The 20,140-nt window shown below is 36.1% G+C and overlaps 1 protein-coding gene across 1 annotated transcript; it reads left to right on the top strand.

Moving 5' to 3' along the window:
* Positions 1–14,246: 14,246 nt before the first annotated feature.
* Positions 14,247–20,050, top strand: LOC122050239. The gene is made up of 9 exons (XM_042611162.1): positions 14,247–14,448; positions 15,873–15,988; positions 16,749–16,921; positions 18,194–18,287; positions 18,566–18,676; positions 18,825–18,914; positions 19,448–19,533; positions 19,670–19,734; positions 19,818–20,050. Exons 1-9 carry the CDS (start codon positions 14,247–14,249, stop codon positions 19,925–19,927), a joined length of 1,047 nt encoding a protein of 348 aa, XP_042467096.1. The 3' UTR covers positions 19,928–20,050.
* The last annotated feature ends 90 nt before the right edge of the window (positions 20,051–20,140 follow it).

The following is a 20,140-nucleotide window of genomic DNA, read 5'->3' as shown; positions in this document are numbered from 1 at the left end:
ACAAATTCTGTCTTAAAAATGACTACCATCACGAATTTTCGTGCCCTAAAACCCCTCAACAAAATGGAATTATAGAAAGAGAAAATCAACCCCCTAGAACTATAAGAGTGAACCCCAACTCCTACCAATTGAGTTCACTCAAGGTAATCAAGAAGAAACCAATCAACCCTTAAATCATGAAGAAGAAGAACAACCTCAAGAAAATCACACTCATGGCAATAAACACAATCTTAGACAATGACCTAAATGGAAAACCAGTTGATCTAAAGTATTATAGGAGTGTAATAGGTAGTCTACTTTACTTAACTTCAAGCCGACCTGATATTTTATTTGCAGTTAGTATGTGTGCTAGATACCAAACCTGTGCTAAAGAATCCCATTTGACTTAAGTCAAAAAAATTTTTAGATACCTTAAAGGAACAACAAATGTAGGAATTTGGTATCCTAGGACCACCAACTTTGAATTAATAGGGTATTCTGACTCAGATTATGCTGGGTGCAAATTAGACCGCAAAAGCACAAGTGGTGGATGTCAACTACTAGGTCCATCACTTGTTAGCTGGTTTAGTAGAAAGCAACACTGTGTTGTGCTATCTACAACTGAGTCAGAATACATAGCCATAGGAGAATGTGTAGCCCAATTATTATGGATGATACACACCTTAAAAGATTTCAACTTAAATATCACAAATGTAAAAGTTTTAATTGACAATATTAGTTCAATTAATTTAACAAAAAATCCAGTGCATCATTCAAGAACCAAATACATTGAAATTAGGCACCACTTTATTAGGGACCATGTCACTAAAGGTGATATTGAACTCAAATACATTGAGTCCAAGTCAAATTTAGCCGACATATTTACCAAACCACTCCCTGAAAGTGAATTTAGTAATTTACATAGAAAATTAGGAATATGTTTAATAGACTAGGATTTTCAAATTACAAAATTATTTTCAAAAATGGTTATTTTTTAGGCTAAAATTATTTCTATTCTTATTTTTCAAAAACTTCCCTATTTTTAGATTTTTAAACAGTTTTAGCCTTAGACTAGTTCAAACTCCTTAGAAAGCATGTACCTATAGGACTAGTTTTTTAGCATCTCACCAACACCCTAGGCTTACCTTGCTTGTGTTTGACAAATATAGAAAAGGGGTGAGATGCATAGGCCACTTGCCTAAGACTTAAGATGTTTATTGCAGTGCATCAATATAAGTCTGGGTGTTAAATACAAGATATACATTAATCAAGTTAAGTTATTCAATTTAAACTTAACTTGACTAACCTAGTGAAAACTATTGTGTTCTGACAGTCAGTCAGTAACTAACTGGTTAGACATTTGACTTGATGTCAGGTTTAGGGGGAGGAATAAAATCAAAATCTTTAAAGTTCAAAATTACTTAGGTTTTGGAAAACAATATCTTCTCAGTTTTTGAAAATTCGATTCTACTTAGTCTTTGAAAACTGAGATTTTCAAATATTTTAAATCATGGTTTTGAAATTAGTACGTTAAACTTTGAAAATTTAATTTTGGAAAAAGAATTTTACAAAATTATTTTAAAAACTCCTACTACTTCATTTTGAAACATTATTTTGATTTTAATTCCAAAAATGTGATCTTACTTTACCAAAATTAGTTGTGACAAACTTTGAAAACTAAAAGTAAAGTTCAAAATCGTTTTTCTTAATGTTTGAATTCGATTTAACTTCACTTCTTTTTGAAAATAACCCTGAATCACGTTCTGAAAAATTGGTCGTACTTAATTTTGACAATTTGATTTGACAAAATTAGTTTTGAAAATTACTATCAACTTAGTTTTGAAAATTATTTTAGAAAGTGATTTTTTTAAAAAACTTATGTTTGAAAACTTGAATTTTTAACTTTGACCTTAAAAATTATACTTGAAAAATTAGCTATCTTTCAAAATTACAAAGTTATAAATCAGCTATCTTTCAAGACTTAGTTTTTTTTCAAAGATTTAAGAAATAAAAGCAAAATAATCTATGTTTTAAACTCCCCCAGATTAACTTGACATTATTTCTTACTTTGTCTGAAGTATGTATTTATGCTTACTTAATCCATGCTTACTTTTGATGAATGCCAAAGGGGGAGGGTTAGGTGGTTAAGTTAGCTAAACCAAACTGAAAATACAAACTAACTTAAAAACCACATAAATGCATGTTGTTACTTGTTTTTTCTTGCATATGTTTTCACTAACTTAACCAGGTTGTCATTCCATCAAAAAGGGAGAGATTGTTGGTGCGGTTAGCACTAACGATTTAACCCAGATTTTGATGAATGACAAATAGGTTAAGTTAGGTTTGTCGTTATCTAATGCTTTGATCGAGTATGCAGGCTAAGTCCAGACAAGTCGACGGGCTGACCGGATGTTTGGCACAAAGTCCAAGCGGGTCGACGGGCTGACCGGACGCTTGGCGAGAAGTCCATCTAGGTTGACGGGCTGACCAGATATCTGGCACGAAGTCCAAGCGGGTCGACGGGTTGACCGGACGCTTGGCACGAAGTCCAGCTAGGTCGACGGGCTGACCGGATAGCTAGCACAAAGTCCAGACGGGTCGAAGGGCTAAACGAACGTCTAGCAGGTAAGTAAAGGTAAGTCACTGGAGGAGAGTGACTGTGAGGACGCATCCCAATTAAGGGACAGTAGGCGTCGGTCCAGTTTAGGTCCATTTTGGATCCCTAAATTGAGACCCTGACTAGGTTCTGGTCTCGGGAAGACAGGACCTAACTCATAAATCTATATAAAATGTCTATACATATATTTTTATAACTCTATTTTGTAGATACAAATGTAGAGCTTCAAATTTTGCACGCGTAGCAACTGACAGAGTTTGATTCCGAGTTCGGAGTCAAAAGTTATGACCTTCGGAAGATGACTGTGTCAAACAAGTAGTTGGAGACGACTCGGATCAGCCAGATTCGAACTCTCCTCATCTGATTGAATTTTTGGGATCTGATAAGCTTTGGAGACCCCTCCAAAGGGCTATAAAAGGAGGGGGTGAGCAAGCTTCAAGGACACAACTCTCAGAACGAAGAATCTGCTTCCTTGTGCTCCTGCTGCGCTGCGATCTCCGACAAGCTTTTCCTTTCTGGTCTAAGTCTTTTTATTGTCGGTAATTTTTCCTTATTAGCAATATTGTACTTAACTTGTAATCTATATTTCGAATTGCTAGTGAATTGCCCAACGAAAGTACTCACGGAGTACGGGCCTTCGAGTAGGAGTCGTCACAGGCTCTGAACGAAGTAAATCCACTGTGTTCAATTTTCTTATTCCGCTGCGTTTATACTCGTTGTTTTTCGAATCGATATTCACGCCCCCCTCTATCGACGTTTCACGATCCAACAATATCCACTTGGCATTCGCTCAACTACCCGCTTGGCATCCTCTCAACCATCCACTCGGCATTTGCTCTGTCGCTCGCTCAGAATCCACTCAGTCGCCTGCTCGGCATCGACACGACCACTCGCTCGACATTGACACAGTTGCTCGCTCGATACCACCTTCACCATCGCTCACCCAACACTACTATCGAGGTCGCTTGTTGGCACCGCTATGGTAGCTTGCTAGACATCGACATAGTCACTCGCTCATTACCACCTTCACCACCGCAAGCTCAACATTGCTACTACCACTCGCTCAGCATCACTATAGTTGCTCTTTCGATGTCACCTTCGCTCCCTACGACTCTCAGGGCTCTGCTCTCCACAACTCTCAGGGCTCTGCTCCCTACAACTCTTAGGGTTTCATTCCCTCAATCCATTGCTTTGCTTAGCTTCATCGACTGTGGGCACTCTCATGCTAGCAATTCACCATAACATATATAAGAGTCCAGTTAGTTAGACTTGCATCTCCTTCGATTAGATTTGAAAAGGAGGCTCGTAATATGACATGAAGATAATACCATGTGGATGAGGGGTATTTTGGTCATTTCAATGACTCCCTTTTTCTTTGGGGTTAGACGATGATGCTGCCAAGAGGGGGGACCCTTTTCTTCGATTTCTCCTTTCCTCCCTCGCCACCAACCCTCTGTCAGCCGACCTCCCAAGCCGTGTTCGTCGTCTTGCGACTCACAGAGCACCAGTGCTCCCTCACACCACCCTATCACCGTCTTCGACTTCCAAGCCTCCATCTTCGATCATGCCTCCAAGCCCTTGCTGCCACTGTGTTTCGTTGACTTGCAGATTCACCGCTCCATTCAGCTCCCCGATTAGATACTCTAGGAGCCTAGCTCCCCAATCAAATACTCCTAGGCCTAGCTCCTTGATTGGATACTCTAGGGGCCCAACTCCCCAATCAAATATTCTAGGGGCTCAACTCCCCTGACCGGATATCCAATTCACGTCTAATTGGCTCTGCCTCTTGGACGCTTCAACTCACCTCCTCTCCGACCGACGCCTCTCCTAGACCCAAATATTCAAACATTTTAGTATGTGGACTGACGTAACATGTGGAGCAGCATGGCGGACGTAGTATGACCCCACGAGATCTTCTACATTGCCAGATATGATTGATGAGACCTTCTGATACGATAAATGGACATTGTTCTTACTGTGATACAACATCCTATCAGAAACACATCATCTCTCTAATAGTCGTGAATGTAACATCTCCCTCTTTCAAGTTATAAAAAGCTCCGCCCATACAGATCAAGGTAGGCACACACATTTACTTACACACTATTTATCTTCTGCATTTCCATCACTGAAAATCCAACTTAGCATCAGAGTGGAAGGTTGGGGCATCCCTGGTTGTTTCTCTAATGCTCTATTTCTCTTTTCTTGTCTTCTAGCAACCTTACATGCATTGTTGACAAAGGACTTTCGGAGATTCTCGGCTCCCTATTCTTGGTTTTTTTTGGAGGTCTAACAACCCTTCTTTCTTTTGGTCATGATGACTTGGTCCACATTACAATTGGTCCATCGGTATTCCAAAACCCAAAGATTTTATACCGGATCAGTGACAATTCAACATTTCACATCAATAAAATTTCATTTATTGTGACCATAAATACAATTTCTATGTACGAAGAAATAAACATATCACGTATCCTGATCCCTTACATTTAACAAAAATGAAATATTAAAAATAGAAGCGCAAATTATAAACTTAATTTAATAATTATCTTGGAGACTCATTTAAGGCCCAACAAAATTATACCAGGCCTTAAAAAGAATTGTAGATAGTTGGTCTAATCACACAGAAGTTTTTTGTTGATTAACCATAATCAATCGAATAAATGCAAAACACATCTTATTTGTTCTATTTAGAATTTGAACCATAATCCTCTTTATTTATTTATTTTTAATATTTTATCACTACACTATATTACACTACACCCGTAAGACAAAAGTCAATAAACATAATAAAAGAGGGACCTCGTAATATTTTTTTTAATTGACAGAGGATAATTAGTTATAGGGTATCAGTCTAGTGTCTAACCCGTTGAATTAATGAATCCTGTTAGTGAATTCTATGATGTTGGTCACTTCCATCAACATTGGATTCGATCTTGATCTACCGATCCGATCCATGAATTTTCCGCAATCTCTCTCTTACAAGGCCGTAGATACTTGTCACTTGCTACTGCTTGATTGATCGGTCGAACCGATATAGAAGCATCAGCCATGGCAGTAGCACCCACACAGTCGAGATCTCAACAATGTCATCTCCCAGATTAGGTTTCTTTCTTATTTACCGATTTGATTTGCATTGGCCTGCTGTGAATTTCTTTTGATGGATTTATTGTAAATCTATACTAAATTTTTTAAAAAATAAAAAATTAAATTAATCGAATTAAAATTTTAAATTCGGTCTTTCGTCTCGATTAATTTGATTTTATCTTTTTGTAATATGTGGAGTTATTATATATTTATGTGGAGTAATTCATCGTCGCGATCGCCGACGCCTTGGGCACCGCCGTGGGGAAGGCAGCGATCTTACCGTCGATCTCCCAGCGACGACTCCTCTCGTTCCTACAGCAATGGGTACAGGTGGTCACATTAAGGATCGAGGGCCAGTTCTTTTGATCAGGTAGTTGCAGTAGTCTCTATGTTTTTTAACATCATGATCTGGTACAATTCGAAGATTGTCGTAAGCTTAACCTGTTGATAGATTTGGGTAATTTATTTAAAGACTATTGATCGAATGAATTCTTTACTCGAAATGGATCTAGTATCCTTTCAGTTAGATGGTTTTGTGTATGCAGTCTTTTTTTACCATTTTGATAACGCAAAGTATTTCAGTTAATAAGTATAGTTACACTATTAATAAAGCCTTTAATCATGTTTGTTTTTCCTGTAGTTCTTAGCACCAATTCGGATTCCAAATCAACATTGAGATTCTCTTATCTGTTACCTTGTCAATGAATTGGTGTTGTGGACAAATCTTCTTTCGTGTTGATCTTTTTTTTTTTTGAAACACTCAAGTACAGTGATATCTACTCTGGTATTGATTCCATGGATTTTCTATTATCGGTTAGTTTGGTAAAAAAACACTACAAGAGTTGCAACCTAAGATGACTTTTTTTAATTGCATGACCTACCTAAAGTAGGTGGTTGAGATTGCACAATTCATGTTTAGAGTCATATCCAGCAGTGTCAGTTGACCCCATGTCAGATGTTTTTTGATATTTCATCGGATAGACCGAGGGTGCTTAGCCAATTCTGCCCCTTAACAAAGGAGGACGCATCACAATAGTGGCACATTCCTCTTGTACAAGGTGTAGACCATAGTCACTCCGCAATGATCAAACCAATGAAATTATGTAATTCTGATGTCAATAAGGACCCTCATTTGTGTTGTTGAAAAATGTAAACTTGTGCTTGTATTGTTCAGGGTGGTTGCGCTTATGTGATGTCTTGGATTGTGAATTATTGGATCCAGTTGGTGCCTCCACTCTTCTTCCATATAGTCCTTTCAGTACCTTCAAGCCAATGCAATGTGTGAGTTGTGATGAATGGCTCACAGTTGAAGAATTAGCTCCTTAGCTCTTCTTGGCCATTACAAGGACAAGGCACTTCATGGAAGGTCCCTGTGGAGTCTCTTGGCACCATGCTAGGAGTGTTGGAAATTGGACCAATATAACATTCATATATCTTGGTAAGTTCATAGTCTCCATTTGGCACCTTGGTCAATGGACTTGCACCTCAACCTAGAAGGAGTTGTACAGAACACCAGTGAATTACTTATTTTTTTCATTGGCAGATACCTTCTCTAGCAAGAGGTCCATCAAATTGGCTCTATTATCAGAGATCACCCTAGTTTGTTGCTATTTTGATATTTGGCTGAGGTGACTTCCTTTGTCAGCGGTTTAAATGTAGGTGACAAACCTTTACACTTCTCTGAGGTTCAGTCTTGGACGACTGAAGTTTAATTGTTAAAAAAACAGAGTTGGGTGTCTTATCTCAGTGTGATAACTTATTCAATAACTGGCACAAGTAGTGCTTGTACTCCCACACCACAGGATTGCTGGTGCTGTTGTTGTCGGTTAAACCCAACTTTGAGTAATGCATAGGAGCATGTCCTAATCCCCAAGGTTGTCCTTGTGGTAGTTTGGCTGCTTCTGATCAAATCTTGGGTGTGGTTGGTTCATTCAGGTGGGTGAGGACTCATCCTCAATCTTTGTGCTCATGTGAGATTCTCATTGTGATTGGGTGGCGTTGCTGTTGGACATCTAATTGCTGTTTTGCAAGATCCTACGTAAACCTCTTGTAGAAGGCTTTTGATTTTTTGCATCAAAGCCCATGTCTAGTGCTAATTGTCAAATGTGGCCGATTGGAGTGGAAAATGTGTTGGGAGTTAGGATGTCTTCTTCTACGGTACTTTGGCAATCTCCCATGCCTCTCTTCTTCTTATGGTGTATGAGGAGGATAACTCAAGGGGGTATAAAGAACTATCCAAGGAGGAAGAATTGGAATTTCTAACTGCGGATCATTATCCTTATTCACTCTTTGTCTACTTATATTAATTGGTCTAGGTCTATGTATGCTTTTGTGTTTGTTGTGTGATTATTTGTTAGTAGCACAACTACCAAATAACAGAACCACATGTCAAGTCCTTGATGCTCCACATAAAGCTTGGGATGCCTGAATAATTAATTACTCAAGATCAATGAACTTGAAAAATTATTGTCTTTGTAGATTTGTCGCACTAGGTTGCCCAAGTGTGCAAATGATTTCTCTTGGCAATAATCTTGCAGTTTCCCTTTTTCTTTCTTTTTCTTCTGTAACATGCTTTTGTACCAGAAAAATTGGTATAAATCATTTGGTGTGCATCATCTCTTTAAATAGTCAATTTTATTCCGATTCCTGTTTGACTTTAGTGATGAAACTACTTCTGATGGCGAGAGCCACCGCAAGAAGCACAAACATGAGAGGTCTAAGAAGGTAAACTCTACCACTGGTTGTATACATGTATATTCACAGATTGACTGGCAAGTTTTAACATCTTTATTAGCCCAAGGATAAAGAGAGGAGAAAGAAGTATAGGAACAAGGATCCAAAGCATAAACATAAAGAGGTAGGTTGTTGCGTTCTCGGTACTTAACATAGATTCACATTTTTGTTTCTTCTTGGTAATTGCCTGTAAGCTTATGGTATTTGCTGCCCCTTTTTGGTTGGCTCTTTGATATTGGAGCTGGGGCCTGTGAATGGGTGATGGTGATTGGGTTGGCTTTTGCATTTTTTTTCTTTGGCAATGGGAGTTTCATACAGAAACAGCAAACTGAACGTTGTAGCTGTCCTGTCCAACTATCCAAGGTACTACTACCCCAACCAACCTCATCAACCTTTATTCTCATTCCTCCCTCTCTTACGGCCTCATTGCCATTTCATTTTTTGGTTCCAAATCTTAAGTTCCTTGGCCGTGACAATGAAGATGGTGTCCGACGCAGTGCCATCTCCGGTAAAAAAGTGAGAAATGTGTGAGTTTGTTGTCAAGCAATTTCGATGTGTTGTTGATATGGCTTACTTGTCTAGGTTCTCCTGAAGCTTGATAAGTCAAAGGAAGACAAGATGGCTGAGAGCAACCGCAATGAGTTGCTGAAGTTTCTGAATGCTAGCTACGATTAATCGTTGACTGATGTTCGAGGGAGGTGCCTGGTGAAAAAATATCTAATGAAAATTTGCCTAAAATATGCATGTTTCATGTCATATGGAAAACTTGTTGGGCATGTTGGTTCTTGATGTCTCATCTCTTTCTATATCTTTATATCGACTATTATCCATTTCTGTAAAGCTCTCGTACATTTGACGATTGCATAAGATTTCATGCCTTGTTTCTTGGTTGAATATTTTAATTTACATAAGCATATATTTGTTGTTAATGTAATAATTGTTGAATCCGGTGCGGTCAAATTTATACTTTCTTTTGCTTTTAAGTTTAGCAAAGACAAACACAAGTTAATTTAACAAATAAAGTAAACATAAGTTAAAGAAGAGACAAGAATGTTTTAATTGGTTTGTAATAGGAAAGATTGATAATCTAAAACAGTGGAAGATTACTAAAAATCTCCTTTGATATAGACAGAGAAACCTCTTGTAGAAGTTAAAAGATACTACACACTTAGAAATGAAAGCTTAGAGTTTGTTAACTCGTGTTGTGCAAATGAAGAAAATCAAGACTCTATTTATAGTTAATTGGTTGAAATTGGTCATTGTTGATGTGGCATTTATGGGTGCCCTCAGTGTGGCGAATGTTATCTCCACATAATAACTTCACAACGGCTTGAAGATGAAGTTTTTCATGTTCGGGCGCTTGGACCCCCTTTGGGCGTTCGGGCCATTGTTGACGTGGAGCCAAAGAGCGCTCCACTGCGATGAGGCACATGTTGGGCACCTTGGTGGTTTGAGCATCCGGACCAGTTAGCCCAATGCTGACTCACCCGACATCTTCTCCTATCGCTTGTCTCATCTCTAGTCGCTTGGGTGATCATCCGGCCTTTCAAAGTTGAACTCACCCGAACTCAACTCAGACCTTCTCCTCGAGCAGATTTTCTTTCCGGCTTCTCGTCCCTCGAACACCGCACACGTCTTTCTCATCCGTCGATGTACTTTTCTATAACACATCGTCCCTCGGATGCACCGAGCCTGCCAGTTCCCTTCCCATATCATCCTTCTCGCTAATTGCGTCTTCTACTCGACTTTTTGTATTCCTAAACTACTACACACTTAGACACAAGGATCAAATATATATTACTTATCTTAACTTAGTTGACTATATCAAAACTAATCTGGATACCTACAATAATTTTTCAACAATATCAAAGATGGTGCGATATAAAATCTTTAACATTTCTTATCGTCGGCTCCTTTCATGTGCCATCATTCTCGCTAGTTACGTCTTCCACTTGTCTTCTTATATTCTTAAGATTCTGTACACTTAAATATAAGGATCAACATGACTTATTTTAACTTAGTTAACTATATTAAAACTAATTCCATACCTATAATAATTTTTCAACAATATCATAGATGGTACGATATCAACATTCCTTATCGTCAAGTATTTTTTCCATTTTTTTCCTTTTAACTTTTTCAGTCAATTCCTACTTTCATTCATTTATCACACGAATATGATTGATAATTATTTAGTATTGACAAAGGACCGTCGTGCACGAAATTCTTGTCCTAGTGTCATATTAGCTATGTACGCAACTTTGAAAGTTGCATTGCACACACAGCTGTTAGACGATCTCTAGCGGGATGGATCGGCCTGTCAAAGTCCATTAAAAAATAAACATCCACGAGTTCATTAAAAAAAAAATTAAAATCTTAAAATTTTGACAGTTTAATTTGAAAATTTTTTAAAAAAATCTTCTTAATCAACTAAGTCCATCATAAACTGACTATCGGGATCTATAACCTGCGTAGGCTAATTTATTTAAACATATTTTTAAATTAATTGATAAAATTTCAATTTAATCTATTTAAATTATTTGATAAGATGGATCGAGTTAATTTGATAGATACAACTTTAATTGACAGCTATTGTATTTACTATTCGAATTTGTGATTATGAGATTAAATGATAGTAATTTTACATTTCCGTTTTGATACGGATAAATTTGCAAAATTTAGGATAAAATGTAGGGCGATATAAATTGATATACATGTGTATTTTTTTTTAAAGTTATTTAATTTAAATTTCTAAAAAAAACATCAGTTGTCTAAGATTATATAAACTAAAATTTTTAATTATGTAAATTATCTAAGTAAACAGTTATTGTATAGTTTATGATAACGCACGGTTTTTTGTTTTTATGGTACGGTGAAATGATAAACGATAGGATAAACGGTAAATTGTTTAAAAATCCTTAATTACAACTGAAACTTTGCCCTCGATTCCTAGATTAGAAAAAATGTTATTTTAACTATCTGATCAAACATATTTATTTGCTTTAGCTTCATATAGACACCAATTTATTTTATTGTTCTCCATTTTAATTAAAATCCATTGATACTCATTCTTTTCCTCCCAATTTACAATACCAACTTTTACCTTAAACCATGCCATACCATACCATGCTCGTCAAGACCTTGAAAGCCAAAATCCCTCTTATTTTTAGGTAAAAAAAAAAAAAATCTAAAATCAAATATAATTCTTCTTAAATTTAATATCATTTAATTAAAATTGAACATATTTTCTATCTATTGAGTCATGATTAATTAGATAGAAAATATATTCTCAACCAGAACCAGCCTTGCAATTGTAACATAACTTTTCCTTGTGCTGTATAAAAAATAGGTAGTGAATTCCATTTTAGCGTTACAATTAACTTTAGAAATAAACATCATTATCCTGATTTTATATATGATCTAGTAATTAATACCCTTCCATCTCCTCAATAATCAAGGGTATATGTATTAATTTAAATAGTAATATATATCACCTCTTTAGATAACATATCACCATCCATTATTATGGGGTTCCACCGGTGAAGATGGAAGGTACCGTCCCTTATTTATCATGATCGCCCCTTCATACTTGAATTCTTGGATCCGCCATTGTGGCCAGCCTAAGAACACAACATCCTTTGATTGTCACTTCCATTGGAGGAAAAATTATTACAAATACGCTATAGCTGTGAATCAAATCTCAGGTGCCAATGTGACCAAGGGCGGAGCCAGGTTCACAAGTACCCGGGCTGCAGCCCAGGTACCAATGCAGTAAAAAGAAAAAGACAGCTTGAATTTGCTGTAGAGAAAGAGAAAAAAATGAAAAATAGTGGAAGTTAGCCCGGGACGTTGAGCGCTCGTAGTCCACAGCCCGGGTAGGTCCCCTAGGCTGGCTCCGCCAGTGAATATGACAACTTAGATGATCTATCATAGCACCATAGCCTCGAGAATGAAACAAACTGTCCAGATAAACTTTTTATAATGACCAATCCTACCGCCAAAAAGGCTCCATATCAGAAAACCTCCTAAAAATTTTTTTTGGAAGTATAATATCACTGTGTTAATAAGAGCCTACTGTTGAGATAACACCTCAGTCAACAGACCTCTTCACACGAAAATTTATTTGTTATTAAGAAAACTCAAACCTAGAACTCAAATAATATATATCTCCATGTATAATATATATCTCCATATTTACCACTTGGGATAAGTGATTTCGAGTCCAATGTACATGCTCTAAGAAGCATGCAAGATTTGTTAATTTAATGCAACATAGAAAATCATAATTAATCAAAACTTGACACTTCAATCTAGATTAAATTTTGAATAGTAAGCTCTATTAAATCTTAGCACTTTAATCACTAATAAAAAAATGATAAACTCAATTAGTTGGCTAACTTTAGAAATGATCGATTAAGTCTCACGGAATTTTTTATTGATCATCATGATAAATCAGAAAGCACATATGACAAATAGTCTAGAAGCTCAGAATCATTTGGTTACACATCCTATTTAAAGAATAAATTTCTATAAATATATCATAGCTCTAAATCGAACCATAGATGCTTAGATGATAATCTGAATATACTACCACGACACAATAACCCTGGTACCACTTTAACCACTAATAAACTTGTAATATAGAGTAAGCTCTATTAAATTTTATATAACAAAAAATGACGAAAGTTATAGGACTAAATTGAAAACAGAATGCAATCAAATAATAATTAAATTAATTCTATTGGAGCAATAATTAAATTAATTCTAAATCTGGCAAATGCCCTGGTAATTTCCCCAAATCCGATGGGAATGTAGTATTCATCCGAATATGGAGGAAATATTTTAGATTCGATTAAATAATCAAGTATTCAGATATAAATATTTTTAATTCAAATAAATAAATAAATAAATATATATATATATATATATATATATAGTATTATTTTTTATAAATAAACATCAAGATGAAGTTGGCCTTTAAAGACCAACTCCAACGTACCATCACCAATAGTTGGTATTGGTTTTCTGTTGGTGTTGGTCTTTAAAGATTAACACCAACATGTACTGATGTTTAACAGTGTTGGTTTGCCCCTAGGGCATAGCGCAGATTGTGAGTGCATAACATCTTTAGCGTAATGGTTAGGGTTCGATTATTAGGAGCTACCGACTTGTGCTATGGTTTACCCCATCATGCGTCTAACGTTTATGTACTTACATTTACCTCCCTTCATATATGTGGAGATGATATTAGGAGGTCGTTAATGCAACGAATCTATATTTTTTTTAATAGTGTTGGTTTTTAAAGACCAGCACTAACAATTGGTGCTGGTCTTATGTTAGCACTCGTGATCTTTAAAGACCAACACCAATAGTGATATTAGTTTGCATAAATCAGTACCAATGTGGTACAAACCATCATCAGTAGTTGGTGTTGGTCTTCTGTTGGTGCTGATTTGTACAAATCAACATCAACATGGTACAAACTAGCACTAGTAGCTGGTGCTAGTTTGTGTAAATCAGCACAACAACTATCGGTGCAAAGGTACTAGTTTGCATAAATCAACACAACAACTACTAGTGCAAAGGAACTAGTTTACGTAAATTAGTATCAACAATTGATACTGATCTTTAACTAACACCAATAATTAGTACTGATTTGTATAAACCAACATCAACAGTTATGTATATATCTCGAGGGAAAGGAAAAAAATTTAGCTCGTTTGTTTGTTCACCTAAACGCCAATACGTATCTTATTTCTTTTAATCAAGAGGATACAAGAATTTAAAAACTTAATAAATATTTATAAATTTATTATTTTTTTAAAGAATTATGGATAGTCATAGTAGTAGGACGGTGGCTAGGGCAGCAGTAGTACCTAAATCATTGTCTATTGTAAAGATAACATTTGGATTTGGAGTGACTTCCACTCTTGGCTCTCCCTTCTCGTTCGCTTCCCGCCGCCCCCTCCTCTTCCTCCTCCATAATCCGAGGCCACCGATCTCGATGGATCTCACCTCCTCGGCGACTCTCGGTCAGTACTTTTCTTCCTTCCTCTGTAACATGTTAGCGGGATTTGTCGATCATTTGGTCGATGAGGAGGGCGCTTCTTGAATAAGGATTTACAATATATCCCGTTGTGCTATGAGACATGTTGATGTCGTTTGTTTTCCAATTTTGCTACATTTTGTAATGAATCGAGTATGTCACAATGCTAAGATGGCTGCAGTGTTTCTGTTCTCATGTTTGGTGTGAAGGACATGATAGGTGTGCATCTTAAAATGGGTGTTCGCCCAAATTGTGTCTCACGTGCTGCTTAAAGTCTATCCGTGTGGTCTTGGACTATTCATACTGATTTGAAGTAGTTTTTCTTGTTATTTTGAGTTAATTGGGATATTTTTAGTGTTAAAGACCTTCATCACTGGGAACATGATTTGATTTTGTCTTTGGACTTTGTTTCTGAATTTTATTTTCTTAGTTGACGAAAACAGTATTTCTTGCAGTAGTAACTTAACTGGCCCTTGAATTGTGCTATATGGTCATTGTTTTCAACTGTTCTGCCATCATGCAAAACTATTGCTCACGTATTGGTTAAATTATAGCCATACTTCCAAAGCAGTGGGTTTTCTTGTTGTTTTGAGTTAATAGCAACGGTTTCAGTGTTGAAAACTTGGTCCAGTGGGAATATGATTCAACTATATCTTCTGGATTTTGTTTCTGAAATTTTCTTTAGTCGTATAAAACAGTACTTCTTACAGTAGTAACTTAAATAGCCTGAGAGTTGTGTGCTATGATCATTGTTTTCTAAATATTGTTCTATCTTACTTTTGAAGGAAACAGTCAACAGATCTTACTTTTGTTGAGAGCTGGAAAACTGTTGAAGAACCAATCTTTCCAAGTAAACCAGTTGATGTTTCCAGAATAAAATTTTAATAATTAGATTCCATCACAACAAATCAGGATCTGGTCAATTATTAGACCTTCTTAACACTTGATACTTTGCACACTCAATTGGGGAGTTCTATTCATAACTCATAGGAGCATGAAATATGTGTAAATAGCACAATATATGTCATTAGCTAAAAAAAATTTGAAGGTCTGGTTTTCTTTCATGGTCACAGAGGTCTAAGTGGGTTGTTGAAATGATAGATGTTTCATAAAATTCTTTTTTTTTAACCTTTTATATCTATCTGTTGGTCACAAAGGAAAAGTCTCTTACCACCAATGATTTTGTTTTCTAGAGGGAACTATGTGACCAGCAGGCTTTAATCTTTTTTTTTTTTCTGACCATCCTAAACTCAGTTCTTTATATAACCATCAAACATCTTAATTTGCAATTAATTTATCCTGGTTTATAGAGAAAATAAATTCATAGCTGTTGAGTGTAACATGACTTAATATTCAATATACATTTACATTTTCAGGCTACTGAAATATGCTTCTAATTAATGGTTTCAGGACTAGCAATCAATCCTGGATTAAAAAAGACATCTCTTGGCGTTATTGGGAAGAATGATTTGTTAATTGTGGGCCCTGGTGTTCTTGGTCGTATTGTGGCTGAAAAGTGGCGACAAGTAGGTTGAATTAATTGAAGAAATTATTTGAACTCTCATCACTTATGGTTGCCATTATTCAATATAAACATTTCCAATATTTCCTAATAAATAATTTTTCTTCCAAAATATTTCAATTCTCACAGAGGGCGATAACCTTTAGATTAGAACTGAGACAAGGGTTTGCAAATTTTGATCTCTATAAAAAGATGAACTAGCTTAATGGTCGTTAGTTCATTAGTCTCTCATGTCTTTACCAATTCTCATCCTGCTACAGGCCTTTCTGTATTTGGAGGTGAGTGATATAACAATTTAGCCTGATTACAAAGCGAACTGAATTTTTTTTTTTTTTTTGTAACAAATGTAAGCAGTGATCTTTACTGACTGTCATACACTAGCATAATTTTGCTACTGGTAGAAATAGTTCCAACAATTTATATCACAATCGCCATAAGTTTACTATTAAACTTTGCCTTCATGTGGTTTAACTTAATTGAACAGAAGGGCAATCTGGCGAGTCACTTGTCCAATACGATTCTTTCACAACTCTTCATCTGAGAATGAATGCTATTGTTCTTATAAGATATCCACAATAATCTACTGATTTTTTTTCTTGCATATCCAACAACACTGGTTAAGATATGATGGATCTATAATTTTTGTACATCATTGTGTTTCATTTTTCATTTTAATAGAACTCAAGTACTATCATAATGTCCTATAGATGCTAACTTTCAGAATGTCCAACTACTTTGTAAAGCTGTTTCTCATTGGTGATTAGGAACACCCAGATTGCCAGATTTGGGGACAGACAATGACAACTGATCATCATGATGAATTGATCAAAAGTGGTATAATTCCCTCATTGAGAGGATCGGAGCCTTACTGCAAGTTCCCTTATGTTATATTCTGTGCTCCTCCATACCCAACCACTGATTACCCTGGTGATGTCAGGTGCAGAAAGACTTCTAGTATTTAAGACTTTTTTTTTAAAAAAAATATTCAGAAGGTGTTTCAACGGATAAGCAAGACATAAATCTATATGATTAACATAAGTTTCTTTATGTTTTGGTCAAAAGCCGCTTTTCATGTCTCACGATTCTCATATTCTAGAAGATACAGATCTGTATCTTCTAATGAGCGTAATGAGGAATGCATTTTGATAATTATCATTGTGACTTTTTCCTTTCTTTGTTTTTTTTTGAACTTTTGTCATTCATGTAATGTTGTAAGTTAATAGGAACAATGATAACACTATGATTCTCTATTGGTTTGTTTAGCATAAATCTAGAAGTTCTTATCAAGATTTGCTTGAACACAGATTTGATACCATGCATGTGACAAATACTTTTGTCGCTATTAACTTAAATCATTAACAAGTGCAGTGTTATCCTTAAGTTACCTTGGGCTTATACTGGTTGGACTTGAGTACAAGTAACTGACACGGATGTGAATCCAAGTGTTCAACACAGTTGTTTTAGATGTGCCTATCAGTTGTCTATTCAAAGTGTCAGACACGGGTATGAAAGGCTAGTGTATTAGAGTGATTGTTTTAAAATAACGAATGACCAGGATTTGCACACCAAGAAATCCATATTAGTAGACATTGGAGTTCCTTATTCCATAATACCACTAGAAAATCCTGTGGGCATATAAAGGTAAGAGGCTAGAGCTGAATTAAGCATCCTGGTCCAGGATGGCAGGAGAAATGTTCTATGAACGGTTGAGACAATGATAGATTATAGTACTAAATTTTGCTATGACTTTGTATGATGATGCTTGTCGTGCATGCAGTGGGATAAAATCATAACCATCTGTTTACATGAAAGCATCTCAGACACACTGTTTGTATCTCCTGAGATGTCAGTTTTGGCATTTGATTACTCACAAGCTTACTAGACCATCTACAATATAATCCTATTTCATAAATGCTTATGGACATGTTAGCATTTATCAGGGTTACAAGTTTCTATAGAAGTGAAGATTCTCAAACAATTGACAATTTTGCACGTGTTTTGCCATAATGAAATCTAGTATGCAATCAAGATTGGACTTTTTCATGGGATGTTCTCATGCTTCCTAGTTTGGTACATGGATAATCTTCAAGATCTTTGATTCATTAGTATGTAGCTTCTTGGATGATTTTATTCATATATTTTCCCCTAGACTGGAAAAGGATATAAAAATGCATAACATGCATGACTGATGAGCAATGATGGCACACAGATTAGCATTGTCAAACTGGAGTGGTGAAGGTTCTTTCCTGTTTACATCAAGCACAGCTGTATATGATTGCAGTGATAATGGTTTCTGCAATGAGGTATTTCATCCAAAATAATGATGATTGTCTTTGTTTCTGGTTACATAATTAATTCATGTCAAAACATTCCATTTGACATTTTTTGGGGAAATAAATGGTTCACTCGTTGAACTAGAAACACCTTCCCCAGAATAAGCAAATATCAACAAGTTGAATATGTTTAAATATTTTGTGCTCCACAATCAGTTTGAACTAACACTATGTTTTTTATTCTTTGTTGATGTTGTATTGCTGCTACGAGTGCTTATTCAACGTTTATACGTTGTCCTTTTCTGTAGGACTCTCCACTGGTGCCTGTTGGGAAAAGCCCACGTACTGATGTCCTTCTAAGAGCAGAAAAAGAAACTCTGGATGCTGGGGGCTGTGTGGTGAGGCTAGCAGGGCTATATATATCCTTCCTGCAATTTTCCATGGTATCAGAGTAAACTTTAACTAAGTCTGAAATTAAAAATTATTGCAAGATTAAACCAACTTCACTGATTTTCATTAGTTGCAATAGTTGGTATCTTGTGATTTTCTGTTCTTAACTATTTATACAAAGAAGATAAAGGTGCTCATGTCTACTGGTCGGGGAAAGGAACTGTTGATGCTCGCCCAGATCACATATTAAACCTTATTCATTATGAGGTCCTACTTCTTTCCCTTCTTGTCTGTTTTTGTTTTTTTCCCTTGCTTCTTTGGTGTCTTGCTCAAGCATGTTGCAGTCACCAGCAACTAATCATTACAGATGAAGCAGTTTGTTCTTTTTCATTTTTTTTCCCATTTGATTGTGCTACTTCAAAATAGAAACTGATCAAGTTGCAAGTGTGTAAAATCTTCCTGGTGGGTGTGATTTATGAGGGTAGTGTTCTTAAATTGCAAACTGCATCCATAAGATAATGCGAGAATAGTTACTTGGTTTCGGTTAGCGACACCAGTTTAACTATGAGGCTTCGTCCTTTCAGCAAACTTTAAAGTACAATGGTCTCCATGTTCATGAATTTCAAGAACAAGCTCGATTTATTTTTTTCTGCCTCTACATGTAGATCATTATATTCTTCTAAGTTTTCGAAAGTCTAGATCCCCTTATGCTGTGAATATAATCTTATTTACAATATATGTCGGCCAATTGTTGAGGCTCTTGTTCTTCATTGACTTGAAATGTTATTTGATGTTGGCAGGACGCAGCTTCCCTTTCAGTGGCTATCATGAAAAAAAAGCTTCGCAGCCAAGTTTTTCTTGGATGCGACAACCATCCTTTATCCAGGTCTAATTATAGTAATATTTATCTTTCAAGTCATTTTAGTACAATTGTTCATTTTTGTGGCTCAGTTTGTGCATTTTAATTGTTTTTCATTTTTTTTAATTTGCACAGTCTAATATCTTCAGTGCCATGTGCACAGGCAGGAAATCATGGATTACGTGAACCAGAGTGGAAGATTTAGCAACAAATTCCAGGGTTTTACTGGTAAGTTTCTACGTTTCTTAGATCATTCACTTCTCAGGTACAGAAGATTTCTAGTTATGCATTCAACTCGTACTTCATACCAGCAAGTGATGGCCCCCTTGGGAAGAGGATGAACAACTCAAAAACACGCGCCGCTCTTGGATGGGAACCCAAGTTCACAAGCTTTTCTGAGTTCTTAGGACTAATAGAATGAGTTAACCTATTTTACACCTAATTTTACCATGTTCTCCAGTAATATTCAAATCAAGGCGACTATCACAGTTGATAAAATCAAGACTATCACAGTAATAAAATCAAGGTGACTTACAGTAATTAAGTCTGAAACATAATAAGTCAGAAAGCAATGCACATGACCTTTTGTTTGTTTCATTTCACATGGTGATAATAATCTTTGTTACAACATTCC

The sequence above is a fragment of the Zingiber officinale genome, chromosome 3A, assembly GCF_018446385.1.
Source record: "Zingiber officinale cultivar Zhangliang chromosome 3A, Zo_v1.1, whole genome shotgun sequence".
Taxonomy (NCBI): Eukaryota; Viridiplantae; Streptophyta; class Magnoliopsida; order Zingiberales; family Zingiberaceae; genus Zingiber; species Zingiber officinale.
This window is presented reverse-complemented; position numbering and strand designations above follow the sequence as displayed.

Bases quoted from the DNA above. Each gene is read 5' to 3' on its own strand.
- LOC122050239 (XM_042611162.1), top strand. From the start codon at position 14,247: ATGGATAGTCATAGTAGTAGGACGGTGGCTAGGGCAGCAGTAGTACCT. The intron at 18,288-18,565 runs GTATTTCATCCA...CCTTTTCTGTAG, and splicing joins ATAATGGTTTCTGCAATGAG to GACTCTCCACTGGTGCCTGT. The intron at 19,534-19,669 runs GTCTAATTATAG...CCATGTGCACAG, and splicing joins GACAACCATCCTTTATCCAG to GCAGGAAATCATGGATTACG.